Raw genomic sequence first — 23,162 nt, forward strand, 5'->3', positions numbered from 1 at the left:
CACAAGAAAGTTCCTAGATATTTTCGGGGCGGGGGGCAGTGCAGTAGGGAAAAGGAAATGAAATCAGCTTTGGATATGTTTGGCTTAGGTTGCCCAAGGAGCAACTCATATGCAGATGTATAACATGTGACTAAACATTCTGATAGTTTGGATGACTGTTCAGCAAATATTCATTCCTCTTGCCTTCTTACTGTAGGTAGAATATACTTCTATGCTCTACTGACACGGAAGTTTATATTGGTGAACCTGAGGCAAGCAAAATCTTAAAAAATACTTGCTCAGTGGCAGTTATGTTTGTGAGCTTCAGATAGCCCCGTGAAGAAAGATCAGGTCCTGGCTAGCTCCCTGGTCCAAGGTAGATGGAGCACTCAGCCAACGTGCCAACTGTAGCTTGGGGTAGAGCTGCTCCAACTTGGTCTATAGGCATGATAATAAATACTTACTATTGTTCACTACTAAGTTCATTAAAAAGAACAGCTGAACAAAGGAATTCCCTGGTGGTCCAAAGGTTAGGATTCTGTGCTTTTGGTCTGTGGGCTCAGGTTCAATCCTGGTTGGGGACCTAAAATCCTATAAACCGTGTGGTGCAGCCAAAAACAAAAAAAAGAATAGCTCAGCACTACTACCATATATTTAGAGTATAAAAAATAACTAGAGATAATACTTCCATCAGTTCATGGTATAAACAACTGAAGTAGTCCAAAGTAATAAGAAATCCTCTAAATACCCTCAGGCTCTTAATCCCCTCAAGGATTCCTTATTAAGCAGCATCTGATGTACAAATCAGAGTGTTTCTAAGACTTTTAGAAGTAATTTGATCATTTCTGTAGTTATATTGGGAGAAATTAATAGTGTAGAGCACTGTTATGTGCTAAGCACATAATTTTCTGGTAACTAAGGAAGAAAAGAAAATTTTTTAAATTATAAAAAATCAAGTATCTCCTATGTGACAGGTACTGTGGCAGATGCTTTACAAAGATGAACATATTTAGTATTCAAAGCAACCAAGTGAAATATATTATTTTCCAGGTCCCATCCTCAAGACATTCTGATTTAGTAGTTGGGAGGAGTGAGGGAGATCAGAACATGCCTTTTAAACAAACCTCTAGATGATTCTGATGTAAGAGATCCATGAATTACACTGAGAAATACTGAGTGGGAGAAAGAATGAATTTGCATGATGGCAACTGGCATGCGGTTTTAAAATTTATTCTTCCCAACCCATGTATTACTCTTTCATAAACCCATAACAAACAGACATTATTATTCTCCATTTTGAAATGGTTAAACTGAGACACAGTCAGGCTATGTAACTTGGTTAAGATGTCTAGCTAAAGTGTGACAGTGCCTGGACCTATGAATCTAAATATTGGCTAGAAATCTCTATCTAGAGCCCTAATGTAAGTTCAAACTCAACATATTCCAAAAGAATTACTCATTTTATCCACCCAGCCTCTGTCTCAAACACAAACATACCTGTTCCTCCTCTTCATATACCCAATCTCAATAAATGGTACAACCATGTACCCATTTATCCATGCCAGACTTCTCCTCTGCCTGCTAAATCTAATAAACTGCCTTATCCTGCAAATCTCACCTTTTAACACTTTTATTGAAGTATAGTTGAATTACAGTGTTGTTTTAATTACTGCTGTACAGCAATGTGATTCAGTTATACATATGTATATGCATACTTTTTCATATTCTTTTCCATTATGTGTTATCACGGAATACTGGACATAGTTCCCTGTTCTATACAGTAGGACCTTGTTATTTATCCATTCTATATATATCAATTTGCACCTGCTAATTCCAAACTCCCAATCTGACTCTCTCACCTTAATAGTTTTCAAATTTGCTGTTTCATATCTACCCACACTACTACTAACTTAACAATAACAGCTTCATTTATTGAATGCCTGTACCGTATCTAGCACAGTACATTAATTCTTAGATCAGCTCTATGAGGTAGGTAATATTACTATCTCCATTTTATAGATGAGAACTCTGAGGTGTAACAGCTTTGATTAGATGTCCTTTTGCTCCTATGCAGATGAGTTCTAGTCAACACCTCAGCTTTTCCTCTCATCTTTCCTAGTTCTTCTCTCTTTAACTAGTTCTAGAACACCTCCTCTTATGTATTCAGCTGACAGGTGAAACTTAACAAGATGAAAACTAAGAGCAAACTTTTCCCATTTTCCTATTATCAACAATGGTACCATTACAGTTTTATGGTCTTTAACGTTAAAGTTATGATATAAGAATCATGATGGAGTAAAAGAAAGTTAGAATCCGACCTGAATTTACCATTTGATTTCACATTTTTCTAGCTGTGTACCTCTGCAAGTACATAACCTCTGTGCATACTAGGCTTCCTTAAATGCACAATGAGGTTAAAAGTAATATTAACTCATGTAGTCTTGTATGGGAAAAATATAGCATATGGTGTTAAATCTATTTTTGAAGAAAAAAAATCTCTCCAATGTGGCACACTTATAAATTGGTACTCCAATATATCTTAAATGCATAGTCTGGAAAATCATTGTCAGTCACATCAATTTCCTGCTTCAGTATCTGAAGTGGCTATTCCTTGTCCACTAAATAAATGTAAACTGAGGTCTGCGACATCGTCAACCATACCACCGTCTACTCTTACACCTCCCTAGCTTTACTCTATGAAACAATTCAGTGGAGTCATTTGGTTCACAAGCATTATAGCTTCTTATTTCTCAGCCTTCTCTTATTCTGTTCCTTCTATATCTCAAAACCCTCCCATTCCTTTTACCAGTCCAGGTATATTCCTAAGATCCAGGTAGGTAATAAACAACTAGGTGTCTGGATCAAAACAATGAGTGTATGCAGTTCAAAAGGAAGGCACCATAATGAGACCACTAGGAGGGGTGGACTCAGTATAATTGAATTCCATACCTCCCCAGGTACACAACCCACAAAATGGAGAATAAATATGTTACACATCTTTATATACAAAAGTGAGAGTTCTGAGTCCCATGTAAGGCCTTCCAGCCCAGGGTTCCAGCACCATGAAGAGGACTTGGTTTTGAAGGCCAACAGGACTTGAACACAAAAGTGCGTCAAGATTGAGAGAAATAGAGACTTCACCCTTAAAGGGTGTACAAAAAATTTCACACATACCGGGACCAAGGGCAAAAGCAGTAATTTGATAGAAGACTGGCCCAGACCTACCTGCTGGTTTTGGAGGGTTTCTTGGGGAGTGGGGGAAGGGAGGCCCTGGGTACAAAGACCCTGGTGGCAGAAACATCAGGGCACATTCATTTGCATGAGCTCTCCTGGAGGTTGATACCTTCACACATCAAAACCTGGTCCCACAGAACAGCCTGTAGGCTTCAGTGCTAGGATGTCTGAGGTCAAGCAACATTGGCTGGGCACATGGCCCCACCTATCAGCAGACAGGTGCTGCCTATAGACTTCCTAACCCCACAGGACATGCTTCTAGACAAAGCCCTGAACACCAGAGGGTCAAGACCCAGCTCAGCTCTCTAGAGGGCAGACATCAGAACTAAGAAAAACTACAGTCAGTCCTGCAGCCTGCAAACTGATCTTTAAATGCAGCCCAGACACTACTTTGGGACCAGCTGGCCCCTGGCCCTTGAGAGTGGAGTATACTTCTGGGATACACAGGATTTATCCTATAGAGGGCCACTTTTTTCTTCCAAGGTGGAGAAACATAACTAACCTACCACATACTTAAAAATACAAATAGCAATGTAGAAAAAATGAAGAGACAGAGGAATATGTTTTGGATGAAGGAATAAGATAAAACCCCAGAGGAAGAATTGAGATAAGCAATCTACCTTAGAAAGATTACAGAGTAATGATCTTAAAGATGATCAAAGAACTTGGGAAAAGAATGGATGCACAGAGAGAGAAATTAGAAATTTTTAACAAAGAATTTAAAAATGAAAAACCAAACAGAATTAAAAATAACTAAAATGAAAAACACACTAGAAGGAATCAATAATAGACTAAATGAAGCAGATAAATGGATCAGTGAGCTGGAATGCAGAGTAGTGGAAATCACCACTGCCAAACAGAAAATAGAAAATGAAAAGAAATTAGGACTGTTTAAAAGACCTCTGAGACAACATCATACCCACTAATATTGGCATTATAAGGGTCCCAGAAAGAGAAGAGAGAAAGAGCCTGAAAAAAATATATGAAGAGATAATAGCTGAAACCTTTCCTAACCTGTGAAAGGAAAGTCACCCAAGTCTAGGAAGCAGAGTCCCATACAGGATTAACCCATAGAGGAACACACTAAGACACAGTGTAATCAAACTGACAAAAATTAAAGACAGAATATTAAAAACAAGGGAAAAGCAACAAATAACATACAAGGGGACTCCTGTAAGGTTATCAGATTATTTTTCAGCAGAAACTCCATAGGCCAGAAAGGAGTAGCATGATACACTTAAAGTGAAGAAAGAGGAAAAACGTACAACCAAATAATACCAACAAAGCTCCTGTTCATATTCAATGTAGAAATCAAAAACTTTACAGATAAGCAAAAGCTAGAAGAATTCAGCACCAACAAACCAGCTCTACAACAAATGCTAAAGGATCTACTCTAGGCAGAAAGAAAAGGCCACAACTAATAACAAGAAAATTAGGAAATGGAAAACCTCATTGGTAAAGGCAAGCATACAAAAAGGTAGGAACTCATCCACACACAAAGCTACTAGGGAAGTTAAATGGAAAAAAATAGTAAAATATTTGTATCCACAATAAGTGGCTAACAGACACACAAAACAATGAGATGTAAAATATATAATATCAAAAAAGTAACTGTGGGACCTCCTTGGCAGTCCAGTGGTTAAGACTGCACTTCCACTGCTGGCAGCATGAGTTTGATCCTTGGTTGGGGAACTAAGATCCTGCATGTGGTGTGACATGGCCAAAAAAAGAAAAAACCAAAAAGCAATTGTGAGGGGAAGAGAGTACAAATGCAGGTTATCTAAAATGCATTTGAAATTAAGAGGTCAGCAATTTAAAACAAGCATAGATAAATAGATAGATAGATAGATAGATATGGGCTTCCCAGGAGGCGCTAGTGGTAAAGAACCCGCCTGCCAGTGCAGGAGACATAAGAGATATGGGTTCGATGCCTGCATTGGGAAGATCCCCTGGAGAAGGGCATGGCAACCTACTCCAGTATTCTTGCCTGGAGAATCCCATGGACAGAGGAACCTGGTGGGCTACAGTCCATAGGGTCGCTAACAGTCAGACATGACTGAAGTGACTTAGCAGTATACACACACACACACACACACACACACACACACACATATAAAAGCCTCAAAGGAAACAAAAATCTCTGATATACACACAAAAAAGAAAGAGGAATCCAAACATAACACTAAAGACAGTCATCAAATCACAAACTACTGCTGCTATGTCGCTTCAGTCGTGTCTGACTCTGTGAGACCCCATAGACGGCAGCCCACCAGGCTCCCCCGTCCCTGGGATTCTCCAGGTAAGAACACTGGAGTGGGCTGCCATTTCCTTCTTCAATGTGTGAAAGTGAAAAGTGAAAGTGAAGTCGCTCAGTTGTATCCGACTCTTAGCGACCCCATGGACTGCAGCCTACCAGGCTCCTCCGTCCATAGGATTTTCCAGGCAAGAGTACTGGAGTGGGGTGCCATTGCCTTCTTTGCAAATCACAAGAGAAAAGAGCAAAAGAAGAAAGGGGAAAAAAGACCTCACAAACAAATCCAAAACAATTAACAAAATGGTATTAGGAACATACATCAATAGTGACCTTAAATGTAAATGAACTACATGCTCCAATCAAAAGACATAGACTGGCTGAATAGATACAAAACAGGACCCATATATATGCTGCCTACAAGAGACTCACTTCAGATCTAGAGACACATAGAGATTGAAAATGAGGCAATGGTAAAAGGTATTCCATGCAAATGGAAATCAAAAGAAAGCCAGAGAAGCAATACGTATATCAGAGAAAGTAGACTTTAAAGCCTGCTGGGATTTCCCTGGTGCTCCAGTGGTTAAGACTCTGAGTTTCCACTAAGGGGGCAAAGATTTGATCTCTGGTTGGGGAACACAAATCCTACATGACACGTGGTGCAGCCAAAAAATAATAAAAATTATAAAAGTAAATAAATACTATTAGAAGGACATAAAGGATCAATTCAAGAAAAAGAAACAACAAATTTAAAAACATAGGTATTACTCAAAATAGGAACACCTCAATATATAAGGCAAATGTTAATAGACATAAAAGGAGAAACTAACAATAACAGGATAATGCGGTCTTTAACATATCCCACTATCCCATTCTCACTTCTGTGGTCACCTTGAAAACCAACAACCTGGAATCACAGTGAAAACCACCAGCTTTGCAATCACCCAAGACAGAATAATGGATTAAAACTCCTTCAAATGCCCATCCCCAGAGAACTGTCATTATTTAACCTGTCTGGTGGTTCCGTGGAAGACCTCACTCATAGACTTTATTTGATCTAAGTTGGAGCTCACCAGTGCAAACCATCTTTTCTCCTGGAGAAGGTTGTCAAAAACAGAGACAATTGTTTAAAGAGTACAAATTCACTTTCACTTCTCACTTTCATGCATTGGAGAAGGAAATGGCAACCCACCCCAGTGTTCTTGCCTGTAGAATCCCAGGGATGGGGGAGCCTGGTGGGCTGCCGTCTATGGGGTCACACAGATTCGGACACGACTGAAGCGATTTAGCAGCAGCAGCAGCAGTAGCAGCTGCCTGAGGTAGTAGACAACAGGGCAAGTGAGAGGTTCTAAAAAACTAACATGAAAAGAATAAAAAATGAGATGTTTATAAGAGGCTTTGAACAGCTCAGATATGAACCTTGGTATTGAAAAGGCCATACACATGTCCGGGGTTGTGCATATGCCCAGAAATGACCTGAGAAGGCCCTAAGGTCATAACTCTGAGAGTCTTCATAAGCAAGGATCAAACAGAGTTTTAAAGTGTCTTGGCTGAATGTTGACTGCATATCCCAAATTGCATACAGAGCCCCTTAACCCAAAGTAAAACACTTATTGGTTTCAAGCATATAAGGAAACTTCTGTCATTGTTTCAGGAAACCATATCTAGAGCATTAAAGGATAGTGTAAGAATGTATCTAACTGGAGAATAACAATAAAGAGATAGAAATTATTTTTAAAGGAAATTCTGGAGCTGAAAGTACAATATTGAAATGAAAATTACACTAAAGGGGCATAACTGTAGGCAAAAATCAGCAAAACTGAAAGATACGTAAATTGAGATGATTCAATCTGCAAAAAGGGACAGAAAAATGAATGAAAACAATGAACAGAGCCTCAGAGACCTGTAGGACACCAAAAACCTCTACCAAAAACACACAAAAAGCCCCCACAACATACCCCTAACAGTTTTCACAGAGGATGAGAGATAGAAGGAATATTTTTGAAGAAGTAACTGGTGAAAATTTCCCAAATGTATAACAATCTACACATTTAAGAAGTTCCATACATTCCAAGCAGAATAAACTCAAAAGAGATCCACATGTATTGATAGATGTATCATAGTCAAGCTGTCAACAGCTAAAGAGAATTTTGAAAGCAGCAAGAGAGAAGTGACTTGTTGAGTCCAAGGAAACATTAATAAGAATAAAATTTGATTTCTCATTAGTAACCAGTAACATCAAAAAAAGTAGAATGATGTTTTCAAAGTGTTGTAAGAAAAACACTGTCAACCACAAACTGTATATCCAGCAAAACCATCCTTCAAAATGGAAGGCTCAACTTCCATCATTAGAGCACGAGGAGCTCCACTGCTGCTGCTAAGTCACTTCAGTCATGTCCGACTCTGTGCGACCCCATAGATGGCAGCCCACCAGGCTCCTGTCCACTACCCGCACTTAAAATGATTAAAACAAACAAACCAAAAAACATAACCTAAAAAGAATTTGTTTTAACCCCAATCATTCAAATACTATGGAAAGGGGCTTCCCTGGTGGTCTGGTGGCTAAGACTCTGCCCCAATGCAGGAAGCCCTGGGTTCAATACCTGCTCAGGGAACTAGATCCCACATGCTACAACTAAGAGTTCCTACAACCAAGATCCTGCACAGCCAAATAAATATATAAATATTTTTTTTAAAAAGACTTTGGGAAGGCCCAAAGAAGAAAGAACAAATTAAGAAATAAGTATTTAAGAAAAAAATAGAAATATTTAGTAGGAAAGGTGAGAATCTGATACTTTAAGAAACACTGCTACCTGCCTCCCTCCTCCTAGTCCATTGAGGTGGAAACTCACTTCAGTCTGCTGCAGCCACGGGCTATTCCTTGTCTCTGCTACCAGCTATAAGACCTTCTTCCTGGAAGAATCAGGATATCAGTGCTTCTGATACTGCCTGCAACTATCTATTGCTGAAGCCAAGTCCCATGTCAGTGTGGAGGGTGAGTTGAGGGTTCCCTTCATTTAACCAACCTCCACTCACAGGATGGAGACTATTTTGATCATGGTACACTGAGAATACTGGAGGAAGTATAATGTAAATGCAACTTCAAATCACAATGAGATAACATTTCACATTAACTAGGATGGTATAATAAAAGCAAAGCCAAGCAAATAAGAGTAAATGTTGGTGAGGAGGGACTTAGAAAAATTGAAACCATCATACTTTCCTAACATCTATAGTGTAAAATGGTACAGTTAATTTGGGAAGCAGTTCCTCAAAAGGTGAATCAGAGTTACCATATGACCTAGAATTTCCAGTCCTAGGTTGTACTTAAGAGAACTGAATGAATTTGTTTATTTGAAATGTCTAGGATATGCACATCTATAGAAACAGAAAGTAGTAGTTGTCAGGAGCTGGAGAGAGGGAAGAAAGGGGAATGACTGCTAATGGTTATGAGCTTTCCTTTGGGATGATAGATATGTCCTAGAGTTAGTAATGGTAGTTACGGTGCAAAGTTATGGAAAAAAGTCAATTGTATTCCATATTTTAAAAGTTTAATGGTGAGTTTAATGGTATGTGTATTGTATCGAGAGAGAAAGAAAGAGGGAGAGAATGAAAGAAATAGTTACTTTTCACTTGGAACTTGGTCATTAAGGCTTAGGAGTTTGGAAATTACTTGGCCAGACTTACAGTTTCAACCAGACACTAATAGCTTACCTCAGTTCCTGTTTCTCTCCAATCCCAATCCCGACTTCCCCCTGGCCACACTTTGCAGTCCTTATAGATTTTTGTAGAGCCTTGTACTTTCATTTGCCCCCATGAGAGCGAAGCAATTTCAGGGGATGACATAAGGAACTTAACTGAACTCTGAAATTAAAGGAAAAATATAATTAATCAGTTTTAAAGTAAGTTTGAAACAGCTCCAAAATACTGGAGCTATACTATAAATACAATATATTTTAAAATATAATGCTATATATAAAATATAGTAAGCCCTGGTCCTCCATGAGTTTAGAAGGATCTCTCTCATTTATGTAGTTGTCACTTCTTCTGTAAAGGCCTAAAAAGTGAAATGTTATTCTTGGGATCCTGACTCATCCAACCATGGAAACTAGATACTACAATTACTTCTCAGACTCTGGAGGGAATTCTCAGGATATTTCTTGAAAGATAAAATTAAAGGTGAATGGACTTCCTTGGTGGTCCTGTGGTTAAGACTCCACACTCCCAATTCATGGGGCATGGGTTTGATCCTTGGTCAGGGAACTAAAATCCCACATACCATACTGTGCAGCCAAAAAATTAAAAAGTAATTAAATAAAATTAAAGGTGAAGATTTACTTCAGCATGATGTAATGAGGAGGTTGACAAGTCCTTTCCCCCAAAGCAAGTATAGAGCTGGACAAAACTGTCAAAATAATGATTTGGCACTCCAGAAATATACTTCAAACTGAAGAAATGTGTATTCGTGAAAACTAGTGAATTTCAGATAAGAACAGTGAGATATTTTGTTGTTCTTGCCTGGGATTACACTCATACCCCTACATCAGTTCTGTTGGCACAGAGGTTCAACTTGACTGGGACAAGGCATGAAAACCAAGTCTTGCTGCTAAGGCAGAGGAGGCTTACTTGATTCAGAGCATAATCTGTTAACCTGGTGATCTCAATGGCAAATAAACATGGATGGCAGGTGGCTCTGCTTCTTCATTATTGTGAGCCTATTTAGAGCAAACAACTGGATTGTCAGAGTAGGCCAGGACTGAAAAGGAATTCCCAGAGATGATACAGCCAAGGGTGCTGGATAGGCTTTCTAGTATCCAGAGTGGAACAAAGGCTGTGAGCATATGCATCAAAGACACGAATAGGCCTAAATCACGGAAACGTCTGGGCTAATGGAGCCTACAGAACATACAAAGTGAAGAGGTAATGGGGCTCTGGAGGACTCAGAAGAATATGAGAACCAGGAAGGAAATGAAAACGGCCTGAACACTGAATGTACTCCCCAGCACATACTGATGGGATCAGTAGAGAGGGTAACTCTTATTGGCTTGAGATGTTTGAACACAATCTTTGATTAATCTTTGGCTGGACACTATGTTATATAGGCAGAGGAGACCCCTAGGAAGCCAAGCTTAAAAATGAAAACAAGGGGAATTCCCTGGTGGTCCAGTAGTTAGGGCTTGGCACTTTCACCGTTGGGGCCCAAGGTTCAGTCCCTAGTCATGGAGTTCCCACAAGCCGCATGGCATGACCAAAAGAAAAAAAAAGAAAAAGGAAAAAAAAGAAAGAAAAGAAGAAAAAAAAGAAAACAAGAAAAACAGAAAGAAAATCCCTTAATATAGATTTCAGTGGCTACACATTCCATGGGAGACAGAATTCCAGATTTAGTTTAGGCTAGTGACTACACAGAAACAAATAAACTAAGAACAACAGTGTAGGGGAAGAATCCAAATTCAGACTTTCCATAGCACAGGGAATTATAGCCATTGTCTTATAGTAACTGTTAGTGGAGTATAATTTGTGAAAACACTGGATCACTATACTTAAAAACTAATATAATGTTTTAAAAATTATGATGACAATGACTCAATGAATATAGAATTTCTCAATAAAGAGACATTTCAAAAAGGAATCATTTAGCATTGATAAGTACAGTAACTAAAAGGGGCTTGTATCACTCAGGGTTCTCCAGAGAAACAGAACCAGTAGACCATATATATTAACACATTTATTTCACAGAAGTGGCTTATGCAGTTGTGGGGGCAGGTTGGCAGGTTGCTGACTCTTAGGCAGAAATTGTCACTGCAGTATTGACGTGTTACTTCTTCCTCAAGGAAACCTCACTTTTCCTTTTAAGGTCTTTCAACTAATTGAATGAGGGCTTCCAAAAGTGCTGAGGATCATCTTCTTTATTTAAAAGTCAATTAACTGTGAATGTTGACTAGATCACAAAAACACCTTCATCAGTTCAGTTCAGTCACTCAGTCATGTCTGACTCTTTGTGACCCCATGAATTGCAGCACACCAGGCCTCCCTGTCCATCACCAACTCCTGGAGTTCACCCAAACTCTTGTCCATCGAGTCGGTGATGCCATCCAGCCATCTCATCCTCTGTCGTCCCCTTCTCCTCCTACCCCCAATCCCTCCCAGCATCAGAGTCTTTTCCAATGAGTCAACTCTTCGCATGAGGTGGCCAAAGTACTAGAGTTTCAGCTTTAGCATCATTCCTTCCAAAGAAATCCCAGGGCTGATCTTCTCTTTCAGTAGCTCAACTGGAATTCCATCACCTCCACTAGCTTTGTTCGTAGTGATGCTTTCTAAGGCCCACTTGACTTCACATTCCAGGATGTCTGGCTCTAGGTGAGTGATTACACCATCATGATTATCTGGATCGTGAAGATCTTTTTTGTACAGTTCTTTTGTGTATTCTTGTCACTTCTTAATATCTTCTGCTTCTGTTAGGTCCATACCATTTCTGTCCTTTATCGAGCCCATCTTTTGCATGCAATGTTCCCTTGGTATCTCTAATTTTCTTGAAGAGAGCTCTAGTCTTTCCCATTTTGTTGTTTTTCTCTATTTCTTTGCATTGATTGCTGAGGAAGGCTTTCTTATCTCTCCTTGCTATTCTTTGGAACTCTGCATTCAGGTGCTTATATCTTTCCTTTTCTCCTTTGCTTTTCGCTCATAGCAGCACCTAGATTAGTGTTTGATCGGATTAACTGAGTACTATAGCCTAGCCAGACTGACACAAAAAAGTAACCACATCTGAGTGTGAGTGTGAAGTCGCTGTCGTATCTGACTCTTTGCAACCGTATGGACTGTAGCCTACCAGCCTCCTCTGTCCATGGGATTTTCCAGGCAAGAATACTGGAGTGGGTTGCCATTTTCTTCTCCAAGAGATCTTCCCAACCCAGGGATTGAACCCAGGTCTCCCAGATTGTGGGCAGATGCTTTTCTGTCTGAGCCACTAGGGAAGTGCTAACCATGTCTACCCCTTGTTAATTTGGTACCTATATACCTGTCCTTAAACTGTATTTAATCTCCAAATAAAGATAATAACAAGTGACATTTCTACCTAATATTAATAACTACAAATCCATTTTTAATGTATTACATAACAAAGGACATAAACACACAGTTTTTGGTTTTATGGGAGGAAGACATAAGTTTATAAACAATTTATGAACAATTAATATTACACTAAAGAGAGAAGATGTACAATTAACTATAAAATTTTCTCTTTTTCTTTGAAACCAGGAAGGGTGAAACTTTCAACTCTGTTGATCATTTAAAAAACTGTTTAGGATGTTCTGGGTTCCTTGTACTTCCATATTAACATTAGGACCAACTTACACATTTCTACAAAAAAGCCAAAATAATTTCTCTTTCAGTAAAAATAATTATTTTATCTGAGAAATAATTTATCAATATCAGCCATGCTTTTAAGAAATAAGAATAGATGCTAATTGTTAAGAAAAAAGATGGTAAGACACTTCCAAAAGTGATTCTTCAATGAATAGAATTCTATGCAACAGAGAAGTCAGTTATCATTAAGAGAAAGAACCAGAAAATGGCTGGATTAAAACTTGTTTATATTACTTCTTATTTTCATATAACTTCCTAAGAAACTATTTTGAAGAACATAAGATTCTTATGTCTGTTAACACTGGCTTTTTCATTACATATAACACATACTTCTAAAAGTATTGTTTTAAAAGTGAGTTTTAAACCTAAGATCCCCTGGAGAAGGGAAAGGCTACCCATTCCAGTATTTTAGCCTGGAGAATTCCATGGACTGTAAAGTCCATGAGGTTGCAAAGAGTCGGACATGACTAAGTGACTTTCACTAAGTAAATTTGTTCATCACTAACTAGGAATTCCCAAACTGGCTGCATGATCGAATCCAATTCACCTCAATATACATTTGCCAGGCTTATAATATCTGTTAAAACAAAATGTGCAACAAATGCAAAGATAGTATGTTGAGGAGACAGAAATATGTGTAAATTATTCTGTTACAAGGCAGATTCATATCAATGCAATTTGAGAAAATTGAAGGCTAAGTCATTAAATTTTAAAATTAAAGCATATTCAATTAAGTGCAGATATTATTGAGTTCAAAGATTCTCACAAATGTATAAACTTGCCAAACATGATACCAAATGTACCTCGAAATTTCCCTTCTGCTCCCTTCTAATCAATTCCCTTCTAAGATCAAAAGTAGCTTTTAATTGCTATTCTCACATATTAGTTAGACCTTCATGTTGATGAAATTGTAAGTACCTACTCTTGTGTCTTTCTTCTTTCATTCAAAATGCTTCTGGGATTCATGAATGTTGTAATAGGCATCAGTGTGTATCAGTCTGAGCAGTAGTCTTTTCAAAGACTATATCACAATTTACTTAACCATTCTTCTAATGAGCATTTGTTGTTTCTTTTTGGTATTTTGAATAAACTAGTCATTAATTCTGAATGAAAAACTAAGGTTTGTTTTTTCTTTTCCCCGTAACCCACAAATTCTTTTGGCCCAAGAAAAGAAGCGATGTGTCATTATGGGTGCTTATTTATTTTTTTTCTAAGAATAGACAGTGAACATCTGACCTAAACCTTGCTTTGTAATAAAACATCTCTTATCTTTTGGGTGGACATAAATTTTGATGCCCAAGAACTTTGTTCTAATGCCAATCTTGATTAGAAAAGGCAGAAACTCTAACCTTATTTATCAGCTGCCCCTCACTTGAGTAACAGTATCAGCACTGAGAAAAGAAAAAATTAGATAAAGCTGTGTTTTTTTCTGAGTTATTTTTTACAATCCCTAGAGAGAGCAGGTGAGGTTTTGGAAAAGCTGAAAGTGAAGAAATAGAAAGAGGCAGGGGTAGTATTATTAAATGATATAACTAAGTGTTTCTTTTGGTTTGAAGGTTTTTACCCCATCAAAATTCATTCATAAAGATACAGTTTTATTTAATATTGTATACCTGCCTTTCATTTAAAGTCAATTAAGTTATGATCTTATGAAGATTTTTGTATCTTTGCAAAACTGATGAGTTCAGGAGCCCAGGTCTACAGTATCTCTTGGGAGTTTGAGAGTTCTACCAATATATTTTAGTTTAGTTTTTTTTTTTAATTGAGGTATAGTTGATATAGAGTTTTATATGTTTTGGGTGCACAACACAGTGATTCACAGTTTTTAACAGTTATACTACATTTAAATTCACTATAAAATACTGGCTGTATTCCCTGTGTTGTACAATATATGTTTTAGTTTAGTTGTTTCATTTTGGTGTTGTTTATAACATTTTACCACACATTAAATTAAAACTTCTTTTTTGCTAGTATAATTCATCATCATAGAAATATTCTTTAAGTGAGACTTCAAAAAAAAACTTTTTTATTGTGGCAAAATATATATAACATAAAACTTACCATTTTAGCCATTTTTAAGCACATAGTTCAATGGCATGAAGTACAATCACATTGTTGTGTAGACTTTATTTAATCAGTACTTCTTAAACTGGAATTCTCAAGAGTATTTAAATTTTAAAAGAACATTTTTTTCTTTTAAAAAGGGTTTATATATTATTCAGGATTAAGAATCAGTATTCTAGTTAATAAATTCCTCTTATAATATAGAATTTTTTTCTCTTGATAAATGAGAATTCTTTCCTTAGTTAATAGTCTGACATAGAACATTATGGTTTTTCCCTTTTTTACCTGGAAATGCGGAACAAAATTTAATTTTTAATGTAGTAATCATTTTCTCTGTTCCCAATATAATTATTTGCCTATATATTTTTGTTGTTGTTCAGTTGCTCAATCATGTCTGACTGTTTGTGACCCCATGGACTACAGCAGGCCAGGCTTCTCTGTCCTTCACTATCTCCTGGAATGTGGCTCAAACTCATGTCCATTGAGTTATGCCATATATTTCTTTATTTGCTTTTAATTATAAATTGTCTTGTGATTTATATTTTGAAATTATTTTATTAAGTAGATACTATATAAATTTTAAATGCACACTGAAATTTTTTGCTCAAAGTAGTAAACTATCAATTACAAACAATTGAATTCAACCTAAATTTTAGGGATTTTCTTCAATAGTAGCAACTAATATTTTTAAAGTATTTACAATGTGCCAGGGCCTTCCCTGGTAGCTCAGTTGGTAAAGAACCTGTTTGCAATGCAGGAGACCCCGGCTGGATCCCTGGATTGGAAGATCCCCTGGAGAAGGACATGGCTACCCACTCCAATATTCTGGTCTTGAGAATTCCCTGGACTGTATAGTCCATGGGGTCGCAAAGAGTCGGACACGACTGAGCGACTTCTACTCACAATGTGCCAGGGCATTGTGCTAATCAATTTATTGTGAATTATATAGTAAAATCTTACGATGTAGGTACTATCATCACCGGCCCCCCCATGTCAGATTTTCAAAGAAATGAAAAAATCTTCCCCAATGTCGTGAAGCGGTTCTGTTAGGACTCAAGTCTTCCTGAACTCCAAGTCCAGACTCTTAAACATAATGCACATTATATCCCAAGCTGCACATTCTGGTTTGCATTACTGATGGATTTTCTGAGATTCTTTGTGGGAGAGTGCTCACTACTCCCAACGAAGCAGAACTCTGTCTTCTAACAAACATTTTGCCCTTGCTACAAATTTCCTACCAGGTGTGCACTCAGGGCAGTCCTAGTCCACCCTCGATCTTGGTTCCGCTACAGAGATTGGTCCCTAAGATCTCAGTCCTTAACAGGGCCCCTCGCCCTCCCACCCTGGCAAACTCAGGAGGGCCCAATCCTCTCAAACTTTGCTCCCTGAGAAGAGCCTGGTCCCTTCAAACCCCGGATTTCCTAACACGGCCCCAACTCCTCAGACTGGAGATCCCGGCAGATTCTCGTTCCGTCAGGCCCTCGTCCCCCAGTTCTCCGACAATGCTTTCAAGCAGGTGCAGTACTTGTACCTCAGCAAACTTCACAGAGACCCCTTCATTACAAAGGTTCCATCCCAATCCCCAACTCAGGACACCTCTCTACTTCTCCCCTCTCCAATTTTTCCTCAGAATCGCTTTTATTTTTTTCTATTCTGCTCTTTTTCTCCTTCTTATTCACTCTCCTCAACTTCCCCGACCATCTGGTGGCCAGTTTCAGTTCCAGGAGTGGCCCCCCGAAACTTACCCGACACCCTCCGAGGAGCGGCGATCTCAAACCGCTCCGTGCTTTACCTCTCACCTTTGCTCAGGCGGTCTCCGCTAGACGCTCTCCCCACCCCGACTCGCCCCGCCCGGAAAAGAATGTTTCGGCCAGGCAGCAAGCGAAGCCCCGCCCCTTCATGTCTGTTGGTCATTGCCCACAAAGTCCCGCCTCCCGAGCTTCCAGCCCCGCCTCCCTGCCCCGCAGCCCTTGTTTTCATTCCCCCTGTCACACGAGGCAGTGGCAAGCCCGAAGTGGGAGGAGCGGGAAGAGGGCGGAAAGTGAAAGCCACGGAGCGCCTCTCTTTCCTCCGTCTGACTGGGTTCTCGACTGCTCTGAGCCGCCGTTGTATTGTGGGATCGCGGCGCCGTGCCTGAGACGCCCGGATCCGCAGGGGCGCCCACTTGCTAGCGCCTCCTGTCGTCTGAAAGGTTGCCCTGCTGTTCCTCGGCACCCCAACTCCCCTTACCCCCCCATCGCCTCCTCCTCCTCCATCCTCCAGTTCAAAATGGCGGCGGCGGCGGCAGCGGCGGCGGCGATGGCTCCTCCAGGCTGCCCGGGTTCGTGTCCCAACTTCGCCGTAGTCTGCTCTTTCTTGGAGCGCTACGGGCCGCTGCTCGACCTGCCTGAGTTGCCGTTCCCGGAGCTCGAGCGGGTGCTGCAAGCTCCGCCGCCGGACGTCGGCAACGGAGAAGGTAAGCGAGGGGGCCCGAACGCCCGGCGGGAAGCGGCCCTGGTTTGCTCCTTCTCTCTGCTCCCCACAGACACCCCGGGCCTCCGCGGCTCTGTCCTCCCGCTGAGGCGCAGTTCCGCGCGGCCGGTCTCCTCCGCCCAGCCCCCGGGGGTCTCGGGCAGTGGGGAGGCGGGGCGGAGGCCCCGTAGGGCCAACTCCGCCCGGCGCCCAGCAGAGGTGGGGGCGTCGTCGTCTAGGTCTGGGCGCGGGGGATGAGGGGGGTCATTGTGCTGATCGGCCGCACCGGGGGCTGCTACCCCGCGGTGGGGGCCGGGTCCCTCTCCCCTTCTCCCTCTCGGTGGCGGAGGAAGGGGAGCGCAGGTTCCGGCCAGCTTTGCGCTTTTCTCTACCCCTCCCTCGCTCCCTCCCCTCCTCCCACCATCCTCCCTACTATCTCGGGGGAGGCTGGGCTCGTCTTCTCCGGGCTCCCCTTTCTCTCCCTCCACCTGGGTGGGCGGGGGCCAGAGGACACTTCATCTCCCTCCCTCCCTCTAGTGGGAACTCCCCCGAGAGAGAGTCGGCTCCGGTCTCCTTTCCCTTCCCCTCCAGGGTCGGTTTAACCCCCAAAACTCCTTCTTCGGGAGTCTGGAGGTTTGCTGCTCCTTCATAGGAAGGGGTCCTCTTCCATTCTCACTTTGCGGGGTGGTGGTGGTGAAGTCGGTTTTGCTTCCCCGCTTTGGTGGGCAGAGGGTTAATTTCTCCTCCCCCATAGTTTTTCTCCTCCTCCCTGCCTCCCCCCGCAAATAATAGAAAAGCATCTCTCCACTTTTCCAGTCCCTTCCCCCTTCATCCTGGCAGTAAGGCTTAGGGGAAGAAGAAGTCGCCCTCCCATTTGAAGGGTAGGGTGGGGTGTTTAGTATGTAGGATGGAGGAGGGGCTCAGACGGAGGGGGAAACAGTTGAAGAAGGTGCTTGTTGCTCATGTTTCTCTCTCTGGTGCCGCCGGTCTATTATTGGTGTTCGCAAGTGGTGCTCCTTCCACATAAGGCCACCGCGCGGGTGCAGGGCGCATGCTCTGCCCGGCCCCATTGAAACTTCCTGCTGCTGCTTGCTGCTGGTGGTTCTTTTCGCTGGAGCATCTCCGCGCCTCGCCTGCTGCCTCCAGCCCTCACTGAGCGCTTACACTCACTCCCTGTTTATTCCCGATCTGTCCTCTCTTTTTCAGGGAAAGGTTTTTTGTTGTTGTTGTACTCTGAGCATTGTCTTTATCTGGGAACAGCCCTTGGCTGAAGAAGAAACGTTGTCCAAATAGGTCCTTTTCCCCCTTTTTGTCCGTATTAGGTGGCCACAGTGTGGACTGGGTATTGTGCGAAACAGATAGCTATTTCCTTTTCAGTAAATCAGGGTGTTTTCAATTCTCCATGGGAATGAAGTTTCTGTTAATAGAATATATTTACATTGCTAGGAAGAGCCCAAATGTGAAGTTGTCCAAAATATTACCTAGAGAGTAAATTATGTTATGGCTACCAAAGACTCACATGAATACAGCAATTATGGTACAGGCATATATCTCTCCTTACCTGCCCAAATCTCCTCTACCATTAAAAAGCTCTGGCAAATAAAAGGTTACATTATATAAAGCTTCCTGCAGAATTTCTTGAAAAGTTAAACTCCCCAATATAGTAGTTACAATTTGATGGTATTTATATTTTTTATGGAAATAGTCATTTTGAAGGACATATGCCTTGTAAGTTACTTTTAGGATATCTTGGGAAATGATGGTAATGTATCTATAAGAAAAATGTGGGAATTTGAGGAAAGGGATTGCTGGTAACTTGTTTTTGGAATATATGATATTTCAACCAAGTTGAAATGCAGGCATAAACTTTATGTCATGACACTCTGTTTTGGGTGGTATATAAGATTGCTTGACTCTCCATTCCTTATAAGTGTTTTGGCCTCTGCATTTGGCTATTAGAAACAAGAAAAAAAATATCAGGGTCAGTCTAATACTTCATGTTACTTTCTAGCTAGTATTGAACAGTGGGTGACTAGCTAAGTAAAAAATGAGAAATAATGCGTGCCAGAAGAATATACCAGTGGGTTCAGCCATGCATTATTGTTGGTAGTTTCAACTATGATAATAGATTTTGTCATCAGTTGATCTAAGAATAATAATCAGTTCAAGATACTTGGCAAATGAAGTCTGCAGGTGAAATGCTGTGCAGGGAGGAGACTTTCAGGTCTTTGGTGATGGTTAACCTACTTGTAATAATTGATAATACTGTTCCAACTAAGAATGTTTGGACTGAGTCTTGGAGTTGTGGTGTACTAGAAAGAGTTAAAAGACATTGGATATAGTTGAACTAAATGTTTTGCTGATTATCTCAGGACAGCTGAATCAGCCTCTTGAATAGTGTAATATTAATATGTAGTTTGTGGGACAAATTACTTAATTTCTGTGGACCTGGTTTCTTGAGGAAATAGAGGTAATATCTGAGGATCAAATGAAATGTTTCAAAAGTCCTAACATAAACCAAGTACTTATATATATATGTGTATATATTATTATTTTATTTATTTATTTTTTTTGCCCTACTACACTCTGTATGTATTCTCTTTCCCCTACCAGGGATTGAACCTGGGCACTGTAGTCAAAGTGCCAAGTTCTAACCACTTGAACCCCAGGGAATCCCCAAAATACTGTTGTGTTAACAAATTTTATTAAAGGTATTTATGAGGTAACATACAAAAGTGCATTTGGACTGAAAATATTAATTTTTAGCATGTCGTGAGAAAGGACTTTAAGCACAGTGTAATGTTGAGCTTTTGTGCTCTTGGGGGATAGTCTTTGTTATTAACAAAGGAGTTTTGCTCTGTATACATTTTACTATTCTTAAAAGGCAGGTCTTAGTGCGGTTGAAAGAATCCTATTGTAGAAAACTTGGTTTTTCCTGGTGTGATTATACCTTAAAAAGTTTGTAAAGTGTACTCTTCTGAGTTGCCCGTTAAATACTTTTCGCCTAGTCATTTATTGTGGTAGGTATGTTGACACCACATCATCTTTGGAGAAGACCATTTCTCTATATTGTCCTTGTTTAGGCACTTTATGATCTTTCCCTGAAGTTTTTAAGTCTTATTTTGACATTATGGCTTCAGCTTAGAATGCTTCCTTTGTCCCCTACAGTGTCAATTATTACTTTTTATTTTATTTAAAAAATATTTATTTATTTGGCACACTGGGTCTTAGTTGTGGCATGCAGAATCTTCACTCTTCATTGTGGCATGAGGGATTTTTAGTGGCATTTGGGATCTAATTCCCTGACCAGGGATCGAACCCAGGCCCCTTAAATTGGGGGTGCAGAGTTTCAGCCACTAGACTACCAGGGAAGTCCCAAATTTGGTTTTATAAACTACTTTTTTAGTCTTAAGGATATAATAATAGCTACCACTTACCGAGCAGTAATTGTGTACAAACATCTCCTTATTCCTTACAGCTACACTCTGAGGTTGGTACTGTTATTCCCATTTGGCAAGTATAGAAACTAAGGTTCAAGAGCTTGATTCAGCTGTTCAGTGCCCAAGCTTATATAGTTTTTGCTAGAATCTTATTTAGATTTCATAGTGATATTAATTAGAATAGGAAAAGGGTGTGCCAGCTGACACTGTAGCCCTCCCAGTTCTCCGTCTAATGTAGCCCTCCCAGTTCTGTGCTCTGTATGGACTTCACCAGCATCCTCTTGATGAGTGGTGGTTGATCAGGACGTATGAATATAAATAAAAGTTGACATTGACTTTGTGGAATTACCAACATCCAAAGCTCCCCAGTATATTCCCTCTTCTCCAGAGGACTTTCTTCAAGAGGAAAATACACTTTTCCATCTTTTAAAGGTAGTCTTAGTATGGGTACTGATTGAGAAGTTATATTTATCTAATAACAGTCCCCTAATCTGTGTATGGATATGGTTGACTGAGTTATTGTATAGTACTAAATAAGTTGAATCATTAGGTTTTTGGCTTGTTGGAGTTTTTAAATTTTAATTTTTAGAGCAATTTTAGGTTTGATTTGTATTTTGAGTTTTTTAATGATTTGAACTTTGAACTCTTGTGTTCAAAATGTCAAGTATTTATAAAAGGATATACTTTTTTGTTTTAACTAGCGTTGTGACTGTAACTTAATATGTTCTCCTCTGTTAGTGATAACTGAATTGTGTGACAGTAGTTTTTAGGTTCACTCATAAATTAGAAAGATGACTTTACTGTAATTGGAGTTACCAGTTGTTACTTTGAGCAAAAGATCTTACCAGGTGCATGTGCCAGAAGTTGCATGGATCCACAGTGGTAGATTGTTGGTGGTAGCATTGCTGGAACCAGAGCCTTATCTGGTTGAAATGTCCAGTTTCAGCTCTTCTGCCTTTGAAAGAAGAGATGTTCTTTACACATTTATTAGAAGGAAAGAGAGAAAAGTATTTCTTCTTCATCATTTTTGTTATATCATAGAGTTGTGGTTGTCAAAAGTTACAAAGGATTGGAGGGAGGTTGTTGGCCTTGTCCCACAACTGGAGGTACTAGGGACAGAAGGAATTTTCTGGCTAAGTTGGGCCTGTTAATGAAAACTGACTTTCTTGTTGTTTTAATTACTAAGAAGTTTGCCTTGAAATTTATCTGTGTTGTTAAATTCTCAGTAAGGAAGACAAGCATTTATTAGCTACTTCTTTTCCTTATATGTATAGTGAATATTTGCTATATTTTAATTACAGTAATCATTATGGTGATTATTTATTTTTAAAAATACCCTCTTTTTTTTTGGCCACTCAGCTTGTGGGATTTTAGTTTTCAGACCAGGGTTTGAACCCAAGTACTTGCCGATGAGAGCAGAGTCCTAACCATTGGACTAGGGAATTCCCTATGGTGATTTAAAGAAAAAAATTAAACCTTTCCTTTTTATTTTATTTATTTTTAATTATTTTTTTTTCCCCTGGGATACTGGAGTGGGTTGCCATTTCCTTCTCCAGTGCATGAAAGTGAAAAGTAAAAGTAAAGTCGCTCAGTCGTGTCCGACCTGTGTACTATCCTCCCTTAAATTCAACTCACCTCCATGCTATCTTTTTTTTTTTTAATTTTTATTTTTACTTTATTTTACTTTACAATACTGTATTGATTTTGCCATACATTGACATGAATCCACCACGGGTATACATGCGTTCCCAAACATGAACCCCCTCCCACTTCCCTCCCCATAACATCCCTCTGGGTCATCCCCGTGCACCAGCCCCAAGCATGCTGTATCCTTCATCGGACATAGACTGGCGATTCGATTCTTACATGATAGTATACATGTTTCAATGCCATTCTCCCAAATCATCCCACCCTCTCCCTCTCCCTCTGAGTCCAAAAGTCCGCTATACACATCTTTGTCTTTTTTGCTATCAGCATACAGGGTCATCATTGCCCTCTTTCTAAATTCCATATATGGAAACAACCTAGATGTCCATCAGCAGATGAATGGGTAAGAAAGCTGTGGTACATATACACGTGGAGTATTACTCAGCCATTAAAAAGAATACATTTGAATCAGTTCTGATGAGATGGATGAAACTGGAGCCGATTATACAGAGTGAAGTAAGCCAGAGAGAAAAACAATACAGTAAACCTTTCCTTTTTAAAACATTTATTTATTTTATTTTTGGCTGACTGTTTTTGTTGCTGTGTGCGGGCTTTCTCTAGTTGTAGTGTGCAGGGTCTGCTGGTGTGCGGGCTTCCCATTGTGGTGGCTTCTCTTCTTGTGGAGCACAGGCTCTGGGCGTATCAGGCTTCAGTCATCCGGAGTGTGGGCTCAA

General features: G+C 40.0%; 2 protein-coding genes across 4 annotated transcripts in view; one reads left to right on the plus strand and one right to left on the minus strand.

Moving 5' to 3' along the window:
- Positions 1-16,750, minus strand: part of AAMDC (adipogenesis associated Mth938 domain containing) — a 29,412-nt gene extending 12,662 nt beyond the window's left edge. For 2 of the 3 annotated variants that reach the window (XM_004019433.5, XM_042238291.1), the window contains exons 1-2: positions 16,636-16,697; positions 9,179-9,328 (exon numbers count right to left, since the gene is read on the minus strand). In XM_004019433.5, the coding sequence (XP_004019482.1) occupies positions 9,179-9,310 (132 nt within the window). In that variant the 5' untranslated portion in view covers positions 9,311-9,328; positions 16,636-16,697. Of the gene's footprint in view, positions 1-9,178; positions 9,329-16,635 lie in introns of all 3 variants that reach the window. The other variant, XM_012101710.5, reaches the window with a different exon arrangement.
- Positions 16,751-16,862: 112 nt separating this feature from the next.
- RSF1 (remodeling and spacing factor 1) overlaps positions 16,863-23,162 on the plus strand; it is a 154,910-nt gene continuing 148,610 nt past the window's right edge. Inside the window, exon 1 of the mRNA XM_015103086.4 lies at positions 16,863-17,345. Within this exon, the coding sequence (XP_014958572.2) occupies positions 17,159-17,345 (187 nt within the window). The 5' untranslated portion in view covers positions 16,863-17,158. The remainder of the gene's footprint in view (positions 17,346-23,162) is intronic.

The sequence above is a fragment of the Ovis aries genome, chromosome 21 (genome assembly GCF_016772045.2).
Source record: "Ovis aries strain OAR_USU_Benz2616 breed Rambouillet chromosome 21, ARS-UI_Ramb_v3.0, whole genome shotgun sequence".
In the NCBI taxonomy this organism is placed as follows: domain Eukaryota; kingdom Metazoa; phylum Chordata; class Mammalia; order Artiodactyla; family Bovidae; genus Ovis; species Ovis aries.